Below are 18,666 nucleotides of genomic sequence, written 5' to 3' on the forward strand. Positions count from 1 at the left end.
CATATGGTTGTGTGAAGTGTTGCCAATTTTCCAGATTTTCCATAAACAAGGACGTTTGCATGCAAGTCCTCATGTATCTATGGGTACATATTGCAATACTGCAGCTTTCTGCTGGGGAGCACAACGACATGAAGAAACGGTCAACCACATTTTCCAACACTTACATACTCTTTCTAGGTCAGTTCAAATTCTTCATAGTAACATGCTAGCAAGCTTGAACTAGACAACCTTTTCCTGGTCATTCAAGAAAAAGCATAGCTCCACACTTATCTGTGTGTGTGCTCAAACTTACTATATTCTACAGTGCAGTGAAACAGGTATGATTGATACAAGTAGACAAGAAAAGTAACCGCAACAAAGTTATCAAAATCATTCTTTCATCCACAATGATACTTAAACATTCATTCAAACAAGCCAAACACAAAACTGGCTGTTGCAAATCTTTGCAAAGTTGACTCAAACTTTTCTGAATTTATTTCTTTTAACACTTTTTTGTCAGAATGATTTGTTAAAAAATAAATGCAATTTGTTAGTGATGAACTTTTGTTTGAAAAACTTGATGTCATGTTGCTGAACGAAGAAAAACGGAATGAAACAACAAGACATCCATGCCAGTCTGTTTTACCCTGCTCCTTTCCCTTCTTTTTCTTGCCTTGGTGTGCCACGTTGAAGAGGATGCCGTAGGTCAGCTGGCGGGCAGGGCGCCACAGCTCCGCCGCGGACGGAAGGTCCTTCATGGCGTCATCCTCCAGGGTCAGGTCAATCTTGATCTCTCCCTGTCGGAAGCAAGGGGACTGTAAGGGCGACTCTAAGGTAGCAAGTAGACTATAAATAGATTTTACAATACTAAAATATTTTACAGACCTCGTACGGTGATATTACTGACAGTGTGCATCCTCCATAGTGATCAATCTTTTCAAGCACTGATGTATGACATACAATTATTAATCGTGTGCATATCATCAAATAGATTTTATTTTTAAAACCTACTCAAAAACTCTCTTAAGAGCATGAATCTGAAGTTCTATAGATAACAAAAGTTTTTTCAGTTTTCCTGACACTTAAATATCAACTGATGACAAGAGCCCAATATTATTATTTTTTTCATCTTAAGCAAATATCTAGGTGCATCTGGGCATCCAGAATCAAAAAATTAAGTGCACTGCTCCTAGACAATTTTGTGTGCACAAAGGTACACAATCATGCTGCCAGTATGTCCAGCCCCTCCCTCTGAATTTCACATTCAAGCTCTGAAGAGAGACTATGGTTTTGAGGTGTTCGACATTTTTTCACAGCCCCTCCCACCTGTGTGATGATTTGATAGATCCAGGGGTTCATCAGCCCCAGCTTGTGTCTGTACTGTGCTGTCCGCAGCACGCTGGGCGAGATGGTGGGCAGTTTGGGGATGGTGACGTCCAGGTACTGGCGCACGGGCGTGGACATGAGCGAGGGGATGCCCGCGGTCGGGTCCTTGGCCTCGGGCGTCTGGTTGGCACTGGAGCTGGTGGTGCTGGTGGTGTCAGAGGTCGACGCCTGCAAGACAACAAAACACGGCGTGAACAAACAGATGTACTGTAGGGATTGATCAAAATCGCTGCCAATTGTACAGTTCAATTTTCCTCTTTAGACTTGATACATCATGACATGCTTCTTCATATGGAGATTACACAGTTTTATGAAACAAACTCCGCTTTTACCTAATTTTTTTATGTTGGAGCAAAGATTCTGTTTTGGCAACATATATACTCCTACACAAAGTTGCAAAGCCAAGCCATGAAGTATACTGGTGATATACCATTTACATTTACTTCTAATTATGATGTCAAAAAATCAAACTTGGAATGCAGACTCCAGTTTTTCTGTTTCTATGCTATGAACATGCTATGGTCAGCATGAATTGCACAATTTCCAAACACAAGTTCTGTCATTTAAGGTAGAAAAGAAATGGTGGGTTAGAGTTGGTACAAACTTGGTGAAGTTTCACAAACTCATCATCTTTCCGATGTCCAATTGTTACTACTACATGAAGTTACACATTGTATCCCCTTTCTACTATAGGTCTTGACCAATAAACGACCAAGGATTTGACATGTCAGTAAATGATTTCATAGATGTGGAACAATTTTACATTTTTACATTTTGTGCATTTTGTTGTAAGGTCTAACTCATACTCCTTACATTTTGCATTATATTCCAATTATGAAATCAAGTGTACCACAAACATTTTGTACAGTCCCTAAGTGATAGTAGAAAGGGGGCTTATTGATAAGTAACTAATTCTGAATGAACAAGAGGGAAAAGTGCATGAGAAGATTACTACAAGGTCTGATGGACAGTCATTCCTAGTCGAGTATGGCAAGTCTACTACTACAACTACCTTCATCAACAGTATTGCACACAGGATTGATCCGAACACCATGCATGGAGTGACAAACATAAACAATCAAAACACAAGAAATGGCAAACACAACAGCCTCCATATCACCAGCCATTGAAAAAAAAAAGTGGAACTTCAAGCCTACCCACTTGGAGCAGCATTTCACAGGGCCAGCATAACCATCTCACATATCATTTCTGATGTGCTGTGATTTGACCATATTGCCTTGCAGACTGAATGAACAGTTGAACACTAAATAAAAGCAATGCACAGCAAGCACCACTATGAGCTGCCACAGCAAGGTCTCACAGCAATCCCAGCAAATTTACCTTCTGATAATGATATAGAAACCAACTGTTTAGTTGTTTGGCACCTAGTTCCAGTGGTGGCAGTGAAAGTTCCTTGGATATTGTAGCTTGGCAAGTACAGCCCTGGCCTGACATATAAGGTTCCAAATGTGCATACATTGTAGGTGATAGGTCAATGGTGAAGGCCCCTGAGACATTAACAAAACAATGTCTGGATATATATCGCTAAAAGGCATGGTCTAGAAATAGAACTGTTCACAAGTTAGGGGCCTTCACCTTTGACCTACTACCCACAATGCATCTTGCTGCACATGTGCAGTTGGACCCATGAATAGGCTTACTCCACAGAGGTGAGGGGGAGGGGGAGGGGGGTAGCTGAGGGGGTGTCTAACCTGGGAGGCGGGACTGGCCATCCGTGTGACCTGTGGGGGCCCTCCCTTACTATCGTCAGCGGGGTCCCCTCCCCGCCTCAGGGCCTCCTCGCGTTCACGTTCCTCTTCTTCCCGCGTGATCTTCTCCCAGGCTACTTTGGGGCTGAAGCGCTCGCTGGGGCTCATGTCGCCAGCAGCCTGCCACAAGACACGAGCAGAGGGGATAAGGCTGGAGCATGCACCACACAGGGCTTGTACACCATTGTATAGGGAGGATCTCTTTTTAGATAAACTATAGTCTCGAATGCGTCAATGTAGGTTAGACATCCAGGTAATAAGATAGTTACTCAAAAGTATTTACTCAAGCAACTGGATATGGTTTCAGAAACAGTCAGACATTTCAACTTCTATCCAGTAGTTTTTGTCACTGGCACTGACTGACCGTGTCCGAAACCATATCCAGCTGCAGTTGCTTGAGTAACCACTTTTTGGTATAGTCTCGAATCTTACTTCCTTGTGTCACATGAAAATTTGCCCAATAAACTTATAGAAAATAGAAGCAAGTCATAACACTTTTTCATTTTTTTTTGTAACTGTCATTTGTTTACAAGAGATCGATAACAAAGGTCTGGCAGAATTTACAAGTTTAAGTATTTACGAAAATCCCAAGGTGTACAAACCCTGACCATATAGCACAAAGCATCTCATCTTAAGCAATCTGTTGCAGTTGAATGAGTCAACATTCTTCTAAAATCATACCTGAATACAAGCTGAGACTGTGAAGCAATTTCAGCAAACACTTGGCCATTTTACTAAGTAAACAGACCATGATCTAGACTAACTTCTCTTGAGAATAAAACAAAGTTCAAACTGCTATAAAGTGACTGTAACCTGGATCTTGGATCAGGCCCAGCTTGGGATAGTAGCAATGTCACACTCATGCAAAATGCAGACTGCTTTATCTTCACAAAGCAATCACCTACTCAGTAAAAGTCATGACACAATGCCAGACAGTGCCTACTTTCTAATGGCAACCTTCAGCCATTAAGAATAGCAATGGTACTCATCAAGATGTGGCAGTGATGCTAGCATCACATGTGTATATAAACAAACTTGAAAGTGATTACAAATATAGATACAGTTGTTTCATCTTATTTAGGGACTGGGACCATATGTCAAGTACAGGAATCTCCTTCACTTCCATGCAATATACACACAATACAAGCTTGTACCTTGGTTTCCTCAGAAGCTGTGGCGATGTTGGTCAGCTCCTGACTACTGTCCAGGGTAGACGTCTCACTGGAGCTGTCCTCAATCGTCTCTAACGTCATGTTCTGCATCTGGAAACAAACACCAAGGTGGTCTTATGGCTAGACTTAAAATCTACATGTTCTGGGTTTAAATCTCTAGCAGGCCCAATATAATGCCCTTAGGAAAGGCGATTTTTCATCTATTTCCTGACTTGAGTCCTGGAGAACCTAGCTTTAGTCAGGAAACCCTCACGTACTGAACGTACAGCCACATCCACCATACTTGTTGAACATTAGGGATCCTTCCAGGTGTGAGTGAATCAAATGTAACAGTCCATTATTACACATTACTGTACAAAACTGTTGTCTTAAGGGGGATATGGTGGTTATGCTCCAGTGGTTGGGCAACTGACAAGAAAGAGGCAATCATAAAGTTAACGTCCATGCCATACCTTCCTGTCCAGGTCGTCCTCTAGCTGAGCCTCTATCTCAGACTTGAGAGCGTTCTGCAGGTCCTCGTTCACCGTGTCCAGCTCTTTGCTGACCACGATCTGCGGGTTGCCCTCCTGTGCACTCTCCTGAGGAAGGAGGAAATCAACATGAAAAGGGACAGGTCAGGGATTTTTGCCAAATGGAGGAGTATTTTTGTTTAGCAGTGTTATTTTGTGTTAAGAATTTGACAATAGGATCCAACATCTTTGTCACATCTTCTCTTTTTCCGATCAAAATTGCAGCATATGTTAAAGAAAATTTATATTCTTGATCAATATGCTGTGCAGGAATGTGATCATTGAATTCAACACCCTCTGGGCACGAATTAGTTAATTCATCCTTAGTTCTAGAAGTCCTACTTGTAGCATGCACATGAAGAAGTATTAGCCAGTTAAACCTTCTCCCTGCTGCTCAACCCCTTAACTAATACATATATCTGGTACCAAGTGGCTACCTTAGCAGCCTGTGGGTTACAAGTTAGTGTTTTTCAACCCGACGCAAGACTGTGACATGAAAGTTAGTGTTCTTTCAGCCCTACAGACAATGACATGAAAAGTGCTTAAGTTTTTTTTTCAAACCTACATACGACTATGACATGAAACGTGCAAAAAGTTAGCATTTTCTTCAAACCTACGTAAGACTATGACATAAACGTGTTATGTGTTCTGTGCGGTTAGAGGTAAGTGAGCCGTAGCCTTACCATGACTTCGCTCACCACAATCTCAGGCATGGTGGCCTCTTTTACACCGGCACACTCCTGCATGGTGCATGGGAGTGGACAGTGTAGGGGAGACTCACTTGGGTTACAACTAATAAGTGCTTCAACTAAACATCTGCACTCGACATGATTCATTGACAAGATTAGTACTTATAACAACACGGATCTACAAACAAACAACCAGATTTGTGAGAAGTACGAGTTCCCAATTTGCAAAAAAATAAAACTACAAAAAAGTAAACAGGTTAGTTTTTAGAGTTAGACCTAAACAATGGGGGCTAGTTTGCCACTTGAGGTTGGTGGGGAGTTTGGATGATGGTTAGAGGTCTAGCTATGGGATTTAAAATGAGGATTAAGACATAGGGATGGAGGTTAAAGTTAACGGTTGAGAGGCAAGACAACAATGGGCCCAAACTGTGAGAGGCCTATAGTTCAATGATGATGTAAGGATGTGATGATGGTTGAGGATGAAAACTTGAGGATGTACTAACCTGTGGTTGCTGCTGGGGGGGATCATCAGTGCCTGTGTCTGGCTCCTGATTGGTCGAGGGCTGCGGGTCCACAGCTGTGGAGAAGCAACCAGTAATATGTAAGGTCAACATTCTACATTAGATTTACTACAATTGTAAGTATCACAAAAAGGTCAGAAGGTCATCATATTTTTACAATCTATTTCATTATACTGTGACCGCGTAGCGCAGTGGGACCGTGTTCGCCCCGTGACCGAGAGGTTGCGGGTTCGAATCCGCCTGCCGTGTTACCGATCTTGTGCCCTTGGGAAAGGCACTTTACACGGCTTTCCTCACTATACTCAGGTGAAAATGAGTACCTAGCTTCGGCTCACGGTGATTTACATCATTCACCCGGACGGGAGACCTGGCGCATATGAAAGGGTATGTCACCCCGTAAGGGGCGGTATAACCCCGTCGTGTGTAAACATGTGCGAACATGTGCGATCACGTCGACCGATGATGTATGTTCGTCTGTATCTCTGTGGATCTGCCGCTACCAGCCCAAAGCTGCCTAGGCAGATCCGTGTAATGAGTTGTATCATTGGCAAATAAATAAATAAATAAAAAATAAAATTATCTGGGTACCTTGTAGTATGGGCCAGTTCCCATCCTTTGTCCCAGCCCTGTAGTACATCACTGACTCCTTAAACTTCTTCATCTTGTCCTCTTTGCGGGTGTCCGAGTGTTGGAACACATCCTGCGCGACCTTGTCAAGGTCGTCCACGGACGGAAGGTTCTTCACGTAATCTGCAACAGCCTTGATGACCACATCGCATGGCGGCAGCACCAGTTGGTGGGCCCGCACCTGGGCATGGCAGAACAACAGTATTTAAGTTTACCTCTACAGAATAGAAGTTGGTTAGTCCTTTCCGTACCAAATGGTAAATAGGACAGCGCCCATCTCCTACACTAGGGTTTAGTCCACAAGTAGTACCATGTGTTCAACTTCAATACAGCTTTTTGGTTTACCAGTCAAGTGTTCTAGCCAGCCTGAATTTTTTTCTGTCCCCTGGATTTTGAATGGAAACCCTGTTGCAGCCATCCTAAGGGGGTCCGGGAGTATGCTATCTAGGAAAATTTTGAAATCTAGACCCTCTGAAGTGCTCTTTCCTTTATTTTGAGGCTGGGGCAAACTATGCTGGTAGACTCAGCTTGGTTCAATAAGAATCTTATATTCGTCGACGTAGGCTAGACATCCAGGTAATAAGATATGCCAAAAATAGTTACTCAAGCAACTGGATATGGTTTTGAAACGTTTCAAAACCATATCCAGTTGCTTGAGTAACTATTTTTGGCAGAATCTTATATTATTCTATAAATTTACATCCCGTCACAGGGGACGGTATGGGCAAAACTTTTGTCCATCCTCAGTCTTTTTGGTGACACCTAAGGGACAGAGATATTTTCCGGTTGCCATGGTTACCTTGAGCCCAGCCAGTGGATGGGTGGGTCCCAGCAGTGCCCAGTGGAATGAAGCCAGGTCCTCATCCGGCAAGATGTGGTTCCCTGGGAAACAACAGGAGGAAATAACTTTTACTATCAAGTACCAAATGGCATTATAAATTGAGACTTCCTCTGGAAGTAAAGAACAATGGGCCAACTAAAAATTCTTTTCTCTCTACATACTTACAGAGAGTTAAAAGTGGAAATTAATTTTTGTTTACCTAGTGTTCTTTGTTTTAAGTCAAGCCCAATGTCAATCCAGTTACAAGACTGGCATAACAAAAATTTCATACTATTCCAAGCACTATTGGGGCCTACCATTTTGATACTCAGCACGACAAGAACCATATATATTACACCTTTCCCTATAATTACATAAAGTTCTGGTGTAAGGTGCTTTGATTTTAGATACAAAATGATTTAACAGAAATAAATAAGACAACACAAATGCAAAAAAATAAATGGAAAACAATTTTTGTTAATGAAATTTTGCAGCTCATTGCTTTACGTCTCTAATCTGATTACAATAAATCCTGCACCATCAGTAGACAACAATTTTGCCTCCGACTCAGCTGCTGAAATGAAATGCGGCCCAACCACCTGGTCACAACACACACTGCATTATTTATACAATCTCAACACCACAGTATTCATCTGGGCACCTCCAGCTTAACGTGTAATACCGCACTAGGCCCTTTACGAGCGGGGTTATCACGAAAGCACCGCTGCACTTCACCTCCAAAAGACCTCTACATCCCTCCCCACATCCATGAGTAACGTACGTCAACATTTCTATTTCCAAACAATCACGAGTGGTTCCACACAGGGAACGGCCTGGCATTCCTTGTACCAGCCATGGTAACCATGGTTTGACAATAGCTTTAGTCAGATCACTTTCAGATGGAGGCTTTCCCTGTCTGTCGAACAGTCGTGAAACTGGAAATCTTGAAACGTTTGCGGTGGTTTTGTTTTCATGGATTTTGCAGTGACTTCTCCACCGTGAATTTACAAAATCGCAAATAAGTGTTTTCAACGTATTGACACTATTTCACAGAATTATTTCAACTGAAAACTTAAACCATTGTGAGAGCAAATTAATTCATCAATTCTGTTCATGAAAAGAACATATCCAAAGAGGCAATGTCTATTCCCAAAATGGACAGAAAAATATCTGTGGAAAATATCTCCACTTTTTTCTACTCTCAAAACACCTTACTGCCTACCAATCAAGCCTATGTATGCTAAGTCTCAGCCATTGGTAACCAATGGTAACAGACAAATGTTGTTATCAAGTTTAGATTTAAATATTCCAGGAGGCAAAGCATGCCACAAAATATACAGTGAGCAACCCTTTGTGTTTAGGGCAAGTTGTCTCTAGAATACAATAAACAACATTCTTTGGTAGAGACCTGTTGAGCCACACTGCCTTGTGTAATAATCTATATACTTACAACAAGCTTTTCATAGGCCAGACTTGCCGCCGGAGGGTTTGTTATGTTTAAAGACATTAATGGCCTCCAGTAGATTGTCTTGTATTGTCAAAGACTTACAGACCACTTTCTATAAGTATAATACATTTTGCCAGGATACCATCACAGAAGCGTCTAGCACTAGTAAGAGATAAAGGTTAATTTGGTTGAGGCAAGAAGAAAATACTTAAAAAGTTACAAACATTTTCCTATATATATAGTATAACCGCCTACAAGCACTTCTGATCAGTTCTTTAACACATTAATTTTATCTCTAATTAATGCCATAATTGAATAATCAACATGGAATCTCTATGGCGCAATATATAAAAAGTGCTTATCTCAAAATTCAGCTTGTTGTGTTGTTACCAAAGAAATGTATTACCATTATGTATAATATTATGTAAAATGTCAAGAAACAGAAAAGAATGTCTACATAGGGGGAGGGGGGCAGACCCATGATACAGAGTGTAGAACACTCCAAAATACAGCATTATTCTCACATTCAGTTAGAAAAATATGATTTACACTACGTTAACATTTCTGGATGAAAAGAAAGCAAATATACAAGAGTCCATGTTTTAATCAGAGGTCTGAATCTTAGTCTTTAAGTTTTGAGTCTGAATCGGTCAGCCCCTTGGTGAAACATATATAACAGACATACATGTTCATGCATATCTTAATACAACTATGGACGTCTCTAGTGGTACAAAATTCTCACTAATAACTTTTGTATGAAAGCAATTCAAGACAATCACATGTTTGGAATACTCAGATTTCAAAACAGATTCCACTATTTATCAAGTTACATGTACATGCACAAGAGATGTTAGACTTAGAGAGGAATAGGATTACTGATTGTTATGTCTGTTCTGGACATGTGTAGTTCTTTTTCAACAACAAAAAAAGAAAAAGAAAAATGCCTAGATGAGAGAGGGCTTGGTTACCAGCAATCGGTTATCCTCTACACAGAGATCGATGAAAAACTATTGAACAGCAAAATTACATTAGTGTGATCTTTGGTCTTAAATTATCACTGGAATAAGAAGCACAATGTACAAAGATTATATAAAGGACAACAAAACATAAAAACAAGATCTAATCTTTGTCTGTGACATTTAATGAGCAATCTGTTAAATTTTGGTCACTTCACCATCGCAGTCTTTATTGGAAATGGTGTGTTAAAAACTGGTTATGCTATGATCTGTCAAGAAAAAAGTACCTCCTTGTTTAATCAAAGCCCAACTGTATCCACTCTGCATCATCACTGATTCTGTACACGACACTGATCGAATCTGTATGCTAATTCTGTGTATTAGCAATCCTCATCATGAGCAAAACAAACTCAGTGCCTATTGGGATGAACTAATTATGCCAGCACGGAACATGTAAAACGTACCATTTTCAATGTGCGCTCAACCAAACGACTCACTTGTACCAAAACAACACACAGCTCCGCGCAAGCTAAAAATCCCATCTCAAATACTAACATTTATAGAATTGTTTGGAAACTACCTTTATATGATTTAAATACTACTGATTGAATTAGACTATCTATGTTAGTGCAGGTAATGAAGCGTGAGTTGACAGTTGGCTAATGAATGCAAAACATAATCTAATCAAAATACTCTGATTATCGTTACACTCTGAGATATTGTATTTCTGGGAACAAAATGGCTGCAGCAAAACAGAGAAGAACTGGAGTCTAAGGTATACACAAACCAGTAATATTGTCTAAATCATGTCTCAATAAAAGAACACTATTTGGGACTAGACAGAAAATTACAGTAACTACATCTATAGAGAGTAGACAGTCACTGCTACATTTAATGGAAGAATTACAGTAACTTGTTGCTACATACACAATTAGGTTTCCACAGTCTGGAACAACGCTGGCAAATAAAGGCCAATCTCTACTCGAAATTCATTTTTTGGACTGCACCAATTGAAATCTAAAAAAATTTGGGAATACAGAGTAAAAATAGAGTAAAATGTCAGTAAAAACTAATTACAAATCTTAATGCCTTGCTTCAAAACTTGAATTTCAAATTTCAGGCTTAACTGCAAAATTTAAACAAAACATAGTTGTAGATAATTTTTCTAACACTTCAATATCAAGAATATGTTGTACACCAGTACCTTTACAGATGTAGCCCTACACAAATAATAGTCAAAACTCACTGCACAGATCCAGTTTGGGATAAACAATATGCACTTAGTATTTTGAGCCCCCGCCTAAACTCAGTCTGAGCTCAGCCTTTTCAGATATTTCATAGTTAAGCTAAGTAGACTTAAACTGATGGCAACTGCTTTTTTTAGAATTGCCAGTAAGCAAAGTCATTTCTTATTTCTTTTCACACACTGTGTAGTAGTACTAGATTTTAAAGAGAACATCTTTTGTGTTAACACACATCAAATGTTTCAGGTAGCAAGCTCTTAAAAATGGTTAACAGTCCATGAAGTTAAGTGCAAGCACCAAGTGCTAGAAGAAGTGTTTTGTGGGCACATTCACACATATGCATACAAATATAGACAGTTATGGCCTTGGGGTATTAAGAATACCTCTGTCCAAAAGATGCCTAGGTAGGGAATGTCTACAAACTCTATACTCTCTGCAGTAAAACTGTAACTATAGGACATCACATAGATAAAGGAAACTAGGAACACACCCAAGACTGAGCTGTGAATCATGCCATCTGTTACTTTTCTGCATGGGTTCACTCATCCGATTACATTACTACAGAGGACTGCACAAACCCGCAGGATGCATACAATACCAACAACATGTCCATTCAACCAACCACACGGTACCATATACTACTACCCAGACAAAACCCTGCCTCAAAACAATATTTCATACACAAAACCATCAAGGATTATGCATTCGAGACACAGATTCTATCTATATATTTAGCTTTTATGAGGGAGGATCTATAAAACATCACCTAAATATGTTATGTGACCTTTTGAATCATGCAACTCGTGTATCTTGCAGAATACATGCATAGTGTAGTGTCTATTCTAGCTTGTTTTTCTGCCTTCCTGGTCAAAGTTGGAGTAAGGACACAGAAGGAGGAGTCCACGGTTAGATAAATAATCAGAAAAGATCTCTTAAAAAGGCTATGGACTTAAAATGTCTTGGCAGTTGAATTCTTGTAACCTAAGGAACAGAGATGTTTGTGTACATAATGAGGTTTTCTTCAGTTATGCTGCTTATGTCCATATGAAGGTAACAGAATCTGGACAGGGGCACACAATCAAATGTAGGCCAAGTGCACAGAATATTTTGTCTACAGCAGTCAGCATAACAGTAACTCAAATTCAAGACTGACATGAATTAAACTGAAAGGAGTTTTTTAACTTAAAGGGAAAAAACACAGTCACTACAGGACAATTTACATGAACACTGTTAAAGAACTAAACAAACAGGACTGCAAATTCATTTTTAGAACTTAAGTACTAGTGCACTTGACCTAAAATTTCAGTTCCAAATTTTTGGTGCACAAAAAGTGCATATGCACCAAGTTTTTTTTTTCCTATTGCAAATAACTCTCCAAAATGAAATGTTTTATGGTCTCTCAGGACTTTGATCATGTAATCTGTATCTTTGTTATCCTTTGTCTGACCCTTACCTCTTCATTACTGACCTGTCAATGAAAAGCAACCAGCAGGTCAATTACAGGTTAAATGAAAAGCAACCTGCAGGTCAATTTCAGTTTTTAAAGAATGAATAAATTAAAGGCTCAAAGAAACAGACCTGGTGTAAGTACACAACTCACCCAGCAGTGCTGCGAAGACGACTAACTTCTCGGGAGTCAGGCCCAACTCCTTCCCCACCTCATCCATCAGGTACTGCACGGTCGTCAGGCTGCGCCCGTTACGGCTCAGCTTCAGCTTCTCCGACGAGAAGTAGCGCGGCGGGTCGAAGACGGCATAGTCGGAGTCCCGGGCCACCACGCCGTGGAACTCGTGTTGTCGGCAAAACGCCATCACCTAGGTTACAAATACAGGCTTGAAATACTGAAAAAATACTTGGCATATTATAGTATATACATATAGGTGGTTGTCAAAAATTTACCTGCCATTTGGAGAAACTTTCTGCTAAGTCCCTAACTGCGGCTCCCGCTCTTCATAATATTGCACGTAACATGCGGTGAATATTGAAATTTCCACTGTGGTGAAAGACCTCTCTAACAATAATTTATGACACTAAAAATTTTCACTATCTAAGGAATTATTTTAACTGCAAATTTAAAACCTGAAAACCTCCTTTTCCCTTTCAAAATTAGGCCACACCGATTTAATTTCTTGGTTCACGGATTCGCTCGCTCCTATTTTTTGGGAAAAAAAAATAAAAATAAGAATTACCACTCAGCAAATTTTCACCATTAATGAAACCATTCACCAACTTTCTGGTGTAGCAAATTGGCCTTTATATCATAAGCTCCTTAAAGTGTGGGTACAGGTGCTGTTACTGTACAAAAATAGTGTTTTTGTACTTTTTTCAAGCTGAAAACTTTTTTTTCTTTAGGTTTTGGATTAGCCGTTACCTTTACCCCAACCATTTTACAATTTTTATTTTTATTTTTATTTCGCCCTTTCGCTCCATATTTTTTATGAAAAAATCCGTGAACCAAGAAATTAAATTGGTGTGGCCTTAGATTAAAAAAAAAATTTAAAGCAACACAGAAGTAAAAAAAAAAGTTTCAGTTTTTCACCCTGCAAAAGTTTCTGGAGTTATCTACAAACTGCAATTTTCCTGTTGGTTGCATGAGGGTATCTTAAGCCATGTTGGCCAGGCATGTTTTCTTTTAACTGAAATTTAAAAAATTATTGTCTATCCTACAACTCTCGACATCCTACCTACACGTTTGCCCCTGGCACTGTTCACTGAAAACACACACTATTTCAAGGCATCTATATGTAACCGGAACTGCCAACTAAAAATGGTCCATCCATGTTTACAAAACTGTGATATCAAATCGATGCGCCAGGAGGTACATTTGAAGTGCTTCTAACATCTGTTTGGTGTGATCCTGGTTGCATTTTTTTTGCACTTTTGAGCTGTGCATGAAACTGTAGGTACCTTTATGTATCATGGTATTTGTAAGATACATTTGTACGTAGGATATAGCATATTCTTGCCATCCAGAAAAATAATCAAACCTTGAATATATTCTAAAAACATATTATTTTCATTAAAAAAATACCTTTTTCTGTGCAACTTAATTTTCATTAAAATGTACCAGTGCTCTTATCCCCCAAAATGTATTTTGAGCCCTTGAAAGTGTTTCTTTGAAACTGTCTAGTGTGTTTATACACACATCAACAACATCCGTACAAGCAAAGAAGGACTGTATTTCTCTCTGTACCAATATTGCGAGTATCTCGTGCAAACCTCACCTCGTGGTGATGGTCTGTCAGAGACTGGTAACAGCGCACCCCGAAGTGGCGCAGCGCGAGCCGGATGCATGACGCCAAGCTGACGGGAGGAGTGAACCACACCTTGGGAGGGGGGGTGGCCTTGTTGTGGAGGTGGCAGAAGATCTGGTACGCTGTTTGCCTGCATAGACAAAATAAAACCAGTGTGTGAGCATCTGAACTGTGAGCAGAGACACCTATCCTGCAGTACAATGTGAACCAGTCAGAATTGCCCTGAAGAAGGTGACAGACATTGGTGAGAATGAAGCAATGTTTGTGTACAAAGAGTCTCTTTATTCAGTGATGTACCAACCTGATAAAACTATTCACAGAGTATGTAAACAAAAGATTCAAAAGAACCCCCATCCTATATACCCTTTTCACACGGTGGACATGATAGATAGAAAACATGGCCAATGTGGCAAACAAAAGACTGTCCATCATAATTAGGAGTTCAACCAATGATAGCATCATCATCGGTCAGCTGCGGAGCTGTTGGTCACAAATGAGAGCATGGCAATTAGCAAATGACCAATTAGAGAATGGATGCATGTCCATCAAATATTTGCACCACAAGATGTTTTTATTTTGCATCTCTATGCTACTCTAAATTGCTACATCTTTTCTTTGCATAAAACTATTATTTGATCTTATTATTATATATAGTTTGGGAGAAAAATGAATAGGAGCTGATTTTATAAATAGTTTTTTTGCCAATTTTACCTGCACTAACCTACATATGCAGGTGGCATTTTGAGCCCTGCATATGGACACCTTGAATAGGTCAGCCTCAGAGCAAATGTCACCATCAAAAGTAGGGCAGTAAATCTGGGATGCCCAGACACAGCTAATAAATGTAGGTCAGGGGCACAGTACTGTAAATCTTTAAACTTTAACAATAATTTCATTTTTGTGGTGACTCCTCCACCCTCAATTTACAACACCAAGAACATACATCTCCAATACATTACTACTGTACTATTTAACTGTTTGAACCGCGAAACTATAATGCAGGGAAAAACCTTCTTTTCCCTCCTTCTGCGAAAGAAAACCATCCCCAAAGAGCATGCAGTTATGGTAAGGGCCTCCACTGCCAATAACAGTACATTAGGTTGAGTCTCAATAATGAGGCACTTGGAATGTAGGTTGGGCTTTTAAAAACTCAGTCAACCTGCTGGGAGCCAACTGTAGGTAATCTGTGTGATACCGTATATTCTCGAATAAAGTACGCACTTTTTTAACTTTTCAAAATTGAAAAGGTGCTACCAGTTGTTGCCAAAGTTGGGGTGCGTACTTTATTCGAGGTTACTGCACAGATAAATGGTAAGAAAAGCCTAAAATAAAGCAAGGTGGAGCTACACTTCTAGTAATGTTTCAAAACATACACATTGTTGTTGTCTTGAAGTTGTCTAAACATGAAACAAAGAAATTGTCTTAACATGATTTACATATTAACAGTGGCATTTGCATACAATCCTTTTGAGTTAGTGACTTTGACTTGTACAACTGGTTTTGCCTGATTTCTTCTACCAGTTCTCCGTGATTTTTATAATTTGCAGCAGGCAATTTATAAAGACAATGACAGTGTAAACCCAGGTTACTTTATGCAAAATGACCTGGGGAAAACATCATAAATTCGAATTTATTTAGTTAAAGGTCTGTTCAAAACTGGAGGAGAAGGGGTGCGTACTTTATTTGAGTTTTTCCATTTTACCTTTCAGTCCCAAAGATTTGTCTAAGACTTGTCCAAAATCAGGGGTGCGTACTTTAATTGGGGTGCGTACTTTATTCGAGAATATACGGTAGTTTTTATTTGCTAACCTCAAACAGTTTGCCCTCAGTCAGACAGTTTCAAATCTTATTAAAACCTCATGCCTGTCCAAGAATGGCGGTAAATAATGGCCACGTAAAGGCAAGGGATTAGGACTAAGATGGAAATGTGCGGTACATATATATGTCAGCATTTGGAGACTATATCTCACACTTGAAAAACGAGGGTTACCAATGTGACTGTATTGTCACTTAACAAAACCATGTACAATGCTAGAAGCCCCCTAAATGTTTATTGAAGAACTGGTAAAGACCCTGCTGTTATCTCCTTTTTGATTTTTATGTATGCAAAAACATGACTTTGTTGACACATCCTAGTTTCTGTAGAAGAGCTGTTTTCATTTATCTCATTTTGTCGTATGACCTACAAAGCCTTGTCGAAAGTAAGTAACAACCATGGGAATAAATTGGTTCGCCCTTTTCAAAAGAGGATGACTTTTAAAAATCTGTCATCCCATGGGTTGTTTACTCCCACAGCATTCTGAAGGTTAAAAACTGTGCTGCAGTGTGGTATATCATCAAACTTAGATCAACATGTCAGATTATTTCCTCATTAACCTCCTCTATTCAGTCTTTAACCAACACAAACATGGTGCCACATAGCTACCTTACCTGGCTAAAGGTAATTATGAAATAAAGAACATTCTTAATATCGTTATATTACGTTTTAGGCCTGACTATAGGGAAATATTTACAATAGTTGCACAAGAGCAAAATTCTAGACTTATTGTGCAAGCAAGCATTGTATACCCACATCCTCTACCTGTCATGCACACATGCTGCATCAGTGATATTGTTTGGGTACAGGTCCAGACAGGAAATTCAAGTGTACCTGTGTGTATATGAAGGAACTAACTAACTAGCAGGCACCATCTTTTAGACAAAAAATATGTAATTCCTGTCCAACTGACAAGTTTGACCATCTTGCACTTGGGAATCAAGAAATGTGGGTAAAATGTTTTTTTTTTTCACCTTCACCACTCTAAGTTTGCAGCTCATAGTTTGTACTGTATTCGGTCTGTAGGCAATTTATTCCCTATCATTAATATGCTTCTTGGCAAATTAGTTTTTTCACTAAGCAACAGGTTGCAAATAGAATTTATAATGTTATGTCATCCTCCCCACTGAATGCAGAGTTGGCAACAGGCTTGTTAAAAATTTCTGCTTTTGTCACCATTTCTATTGTAATAGCTTTTCAAATCTGCCATTTGGGTACCGTTTAGGTTTACCTTTCATCTGTTTGAATCACAAATTGTGTCATTCATTTCTCCGTAGAAGGTACTAATTATTATGTGAGCTATCTGTCAGACCTGATTCCCATCAACAGGAAGTCGGACAAGGTGAAGAACAGAAAACTGTTTGTGGGTGACCTATATTCGTGGAACTGTCTTCCAACATCCACGCAGACCAATCAACTATTAAGCGTGTGTGAGACACTTCCTTGCCTTTGAATGACAGACATTTGTGAATGAAATGATGACATTTTCCTGGCTTCGCGATGATCCCCCTGTGCACCCGCCCCATCAAATGTGATCAGTAACGTTCAATCCCATCAAACCATGCATTCTGGGAATCTATGTAAATGACACAGCGCGACCAGCCGTCCTATCACCGTCCCCGTCACGTTTAGACATGGAATTTAATCATGATGGCAGATTATATAGGTGTGTCACTCTGCGGTCTGGATGAGTAATACCAACATCTGCAAATTTCTCTCAGTTTTTCTCCACAATTCTCGCTTCACCACGTCACACAACATCACTGACAACCGCAAAAAATTATCTCATACTACATAAGTGCAACATCTAAGCTACACGTGTTGCGTTTCAGCAGGACAAATAGATACACAGAGCGGTGTGTCAAAATAAGAATGGGGTTGATAAATGACCTGTTATTGTTTTGGCGCTTTATCCACTCGGGCAGGCGTGGTTTTTCCACGGCGCCATTGAAGCACACGACCAGCTCGATGTTGGCAGCGTGACAGGCTCTGGTCAGGGCTCCGACGAACGCCAACATCTCGTTCCACTGGCCCCCGCACACCCAGTCGCGGAAACTGCCTCCATACAGCCGGTGCAGGCAGTTCTCGGCGTCCACCACGAGACAGAGAGGCGCGTTGGGCGGGCGCTTCCCGACCCTCCCCCGAGCGATCCGCTGCAGCTCTACGCTGACACAGGCGCGTTGGCAGTGGGCTTCGATATAATCCTGCAGGCCTTGGACACCCATGGTTGCCGGACAGGGTAGCCTGGAGTCCGAAATTTACAAAAACACCCAAATTTCTAGCAAAAATCGTCAAGATGTGCGGCTTTGTTTTTACACAAACCCCCCGTCCGCCATGTGCTGCACGTTGAGCTACTTCTGTACCGATTGTTGCAGCACACCGCGCCACTATTGGCCGAAAGGCCAACATCTTATGCAAAAATCATTAGAAATCTGCACGTGGATTGGCTGTAAGTGTCCCAAGTCAAAAATACCATT

At 40.2% G+C, this 18,666-nt stretch overlaps 1 protein-coding gene across 11 annotated transcripts in view; it reads right to left on the minus strand.

Moving 5' to 3' along the window:
• The window catches only part of LOC118415432 (constitutive coactivator of PPAR-gamma-like protein 1), a 29,314-nt gene extending 10,738 nt beyond the window's left edge, over positions 1-18,576 (minus strand). For 7 of the 11 annotated variants that reach the window (XM_035820049.1, XM_035820048.1, XM_035820046.1 and 4 more), the window contains exons 1-12: positions 18,080-18,576; positions 14,344-14,503; positions 12,720-12,933; positions 7,452-7,534; positions 6,614-6,833; positions 6,008-6,081; positions 5,499-5,555; positions 4,759-4,884; positions 4,289-4,396; positions 3,078-3,254; positions 1,306-1,533; positions 626-776 (exon numbers count right to left, since the gene is read on the minus strand). In XM_035820049.1, coding sequence (XP_035675942.1) covers positions 626-776; positions 1,306-1,533; positions 3,078-3,254; positions 4,289-4,396; positions 4,759-4,884; positions 5,499-5,555; positions 6,008-6,081; positions 6,614-6,833; positions 7,452-7,534; positions 12,720-12,933; positions 14,344-14,503; positions 18,080-18,414 — 1,933 coding nt within the window. In that variant the 5' untranslated portion in view covers positions 18,415-18,576. The remainder of the gene's footprint in view (positions 1-625; positions 777-1,305; positions 1,534-3,077; positions 3,255-4,288; positions 4,397-4,758; positions 4,885-5,498; positions 5,556-6,007; positions 6,082-6,613; positions 6,834-7,451; positions 7,535-12,719; positions 12,934-14,343; positions 14,504-18,079) is intronic. The other 4 variants (XM_035820052.1, XM_035820047.1, XM_035820050.1 and 1 more) reach the window with 3 other exon arrangements.
• Positions 18,577-18,666: the final 90 nt, after the last annotated feature.

This window comes from Branchiostoma floridae, chromosome 5 (genome assembly GCF_000003815.2).
Source record: "Branchiostoma floridae strain S238N-H82 chromosome 5, Bfl_VNyyK, whole genome shotgun sequence".
NCBI classification, from domain to species: domain Eukaryota; kingdom Metazoa; phylum Chordata; class Leptocardii; order Amphioxiformes; family Branchiostomatidae; genus Branchiostoma; species Branchiostoma floridae.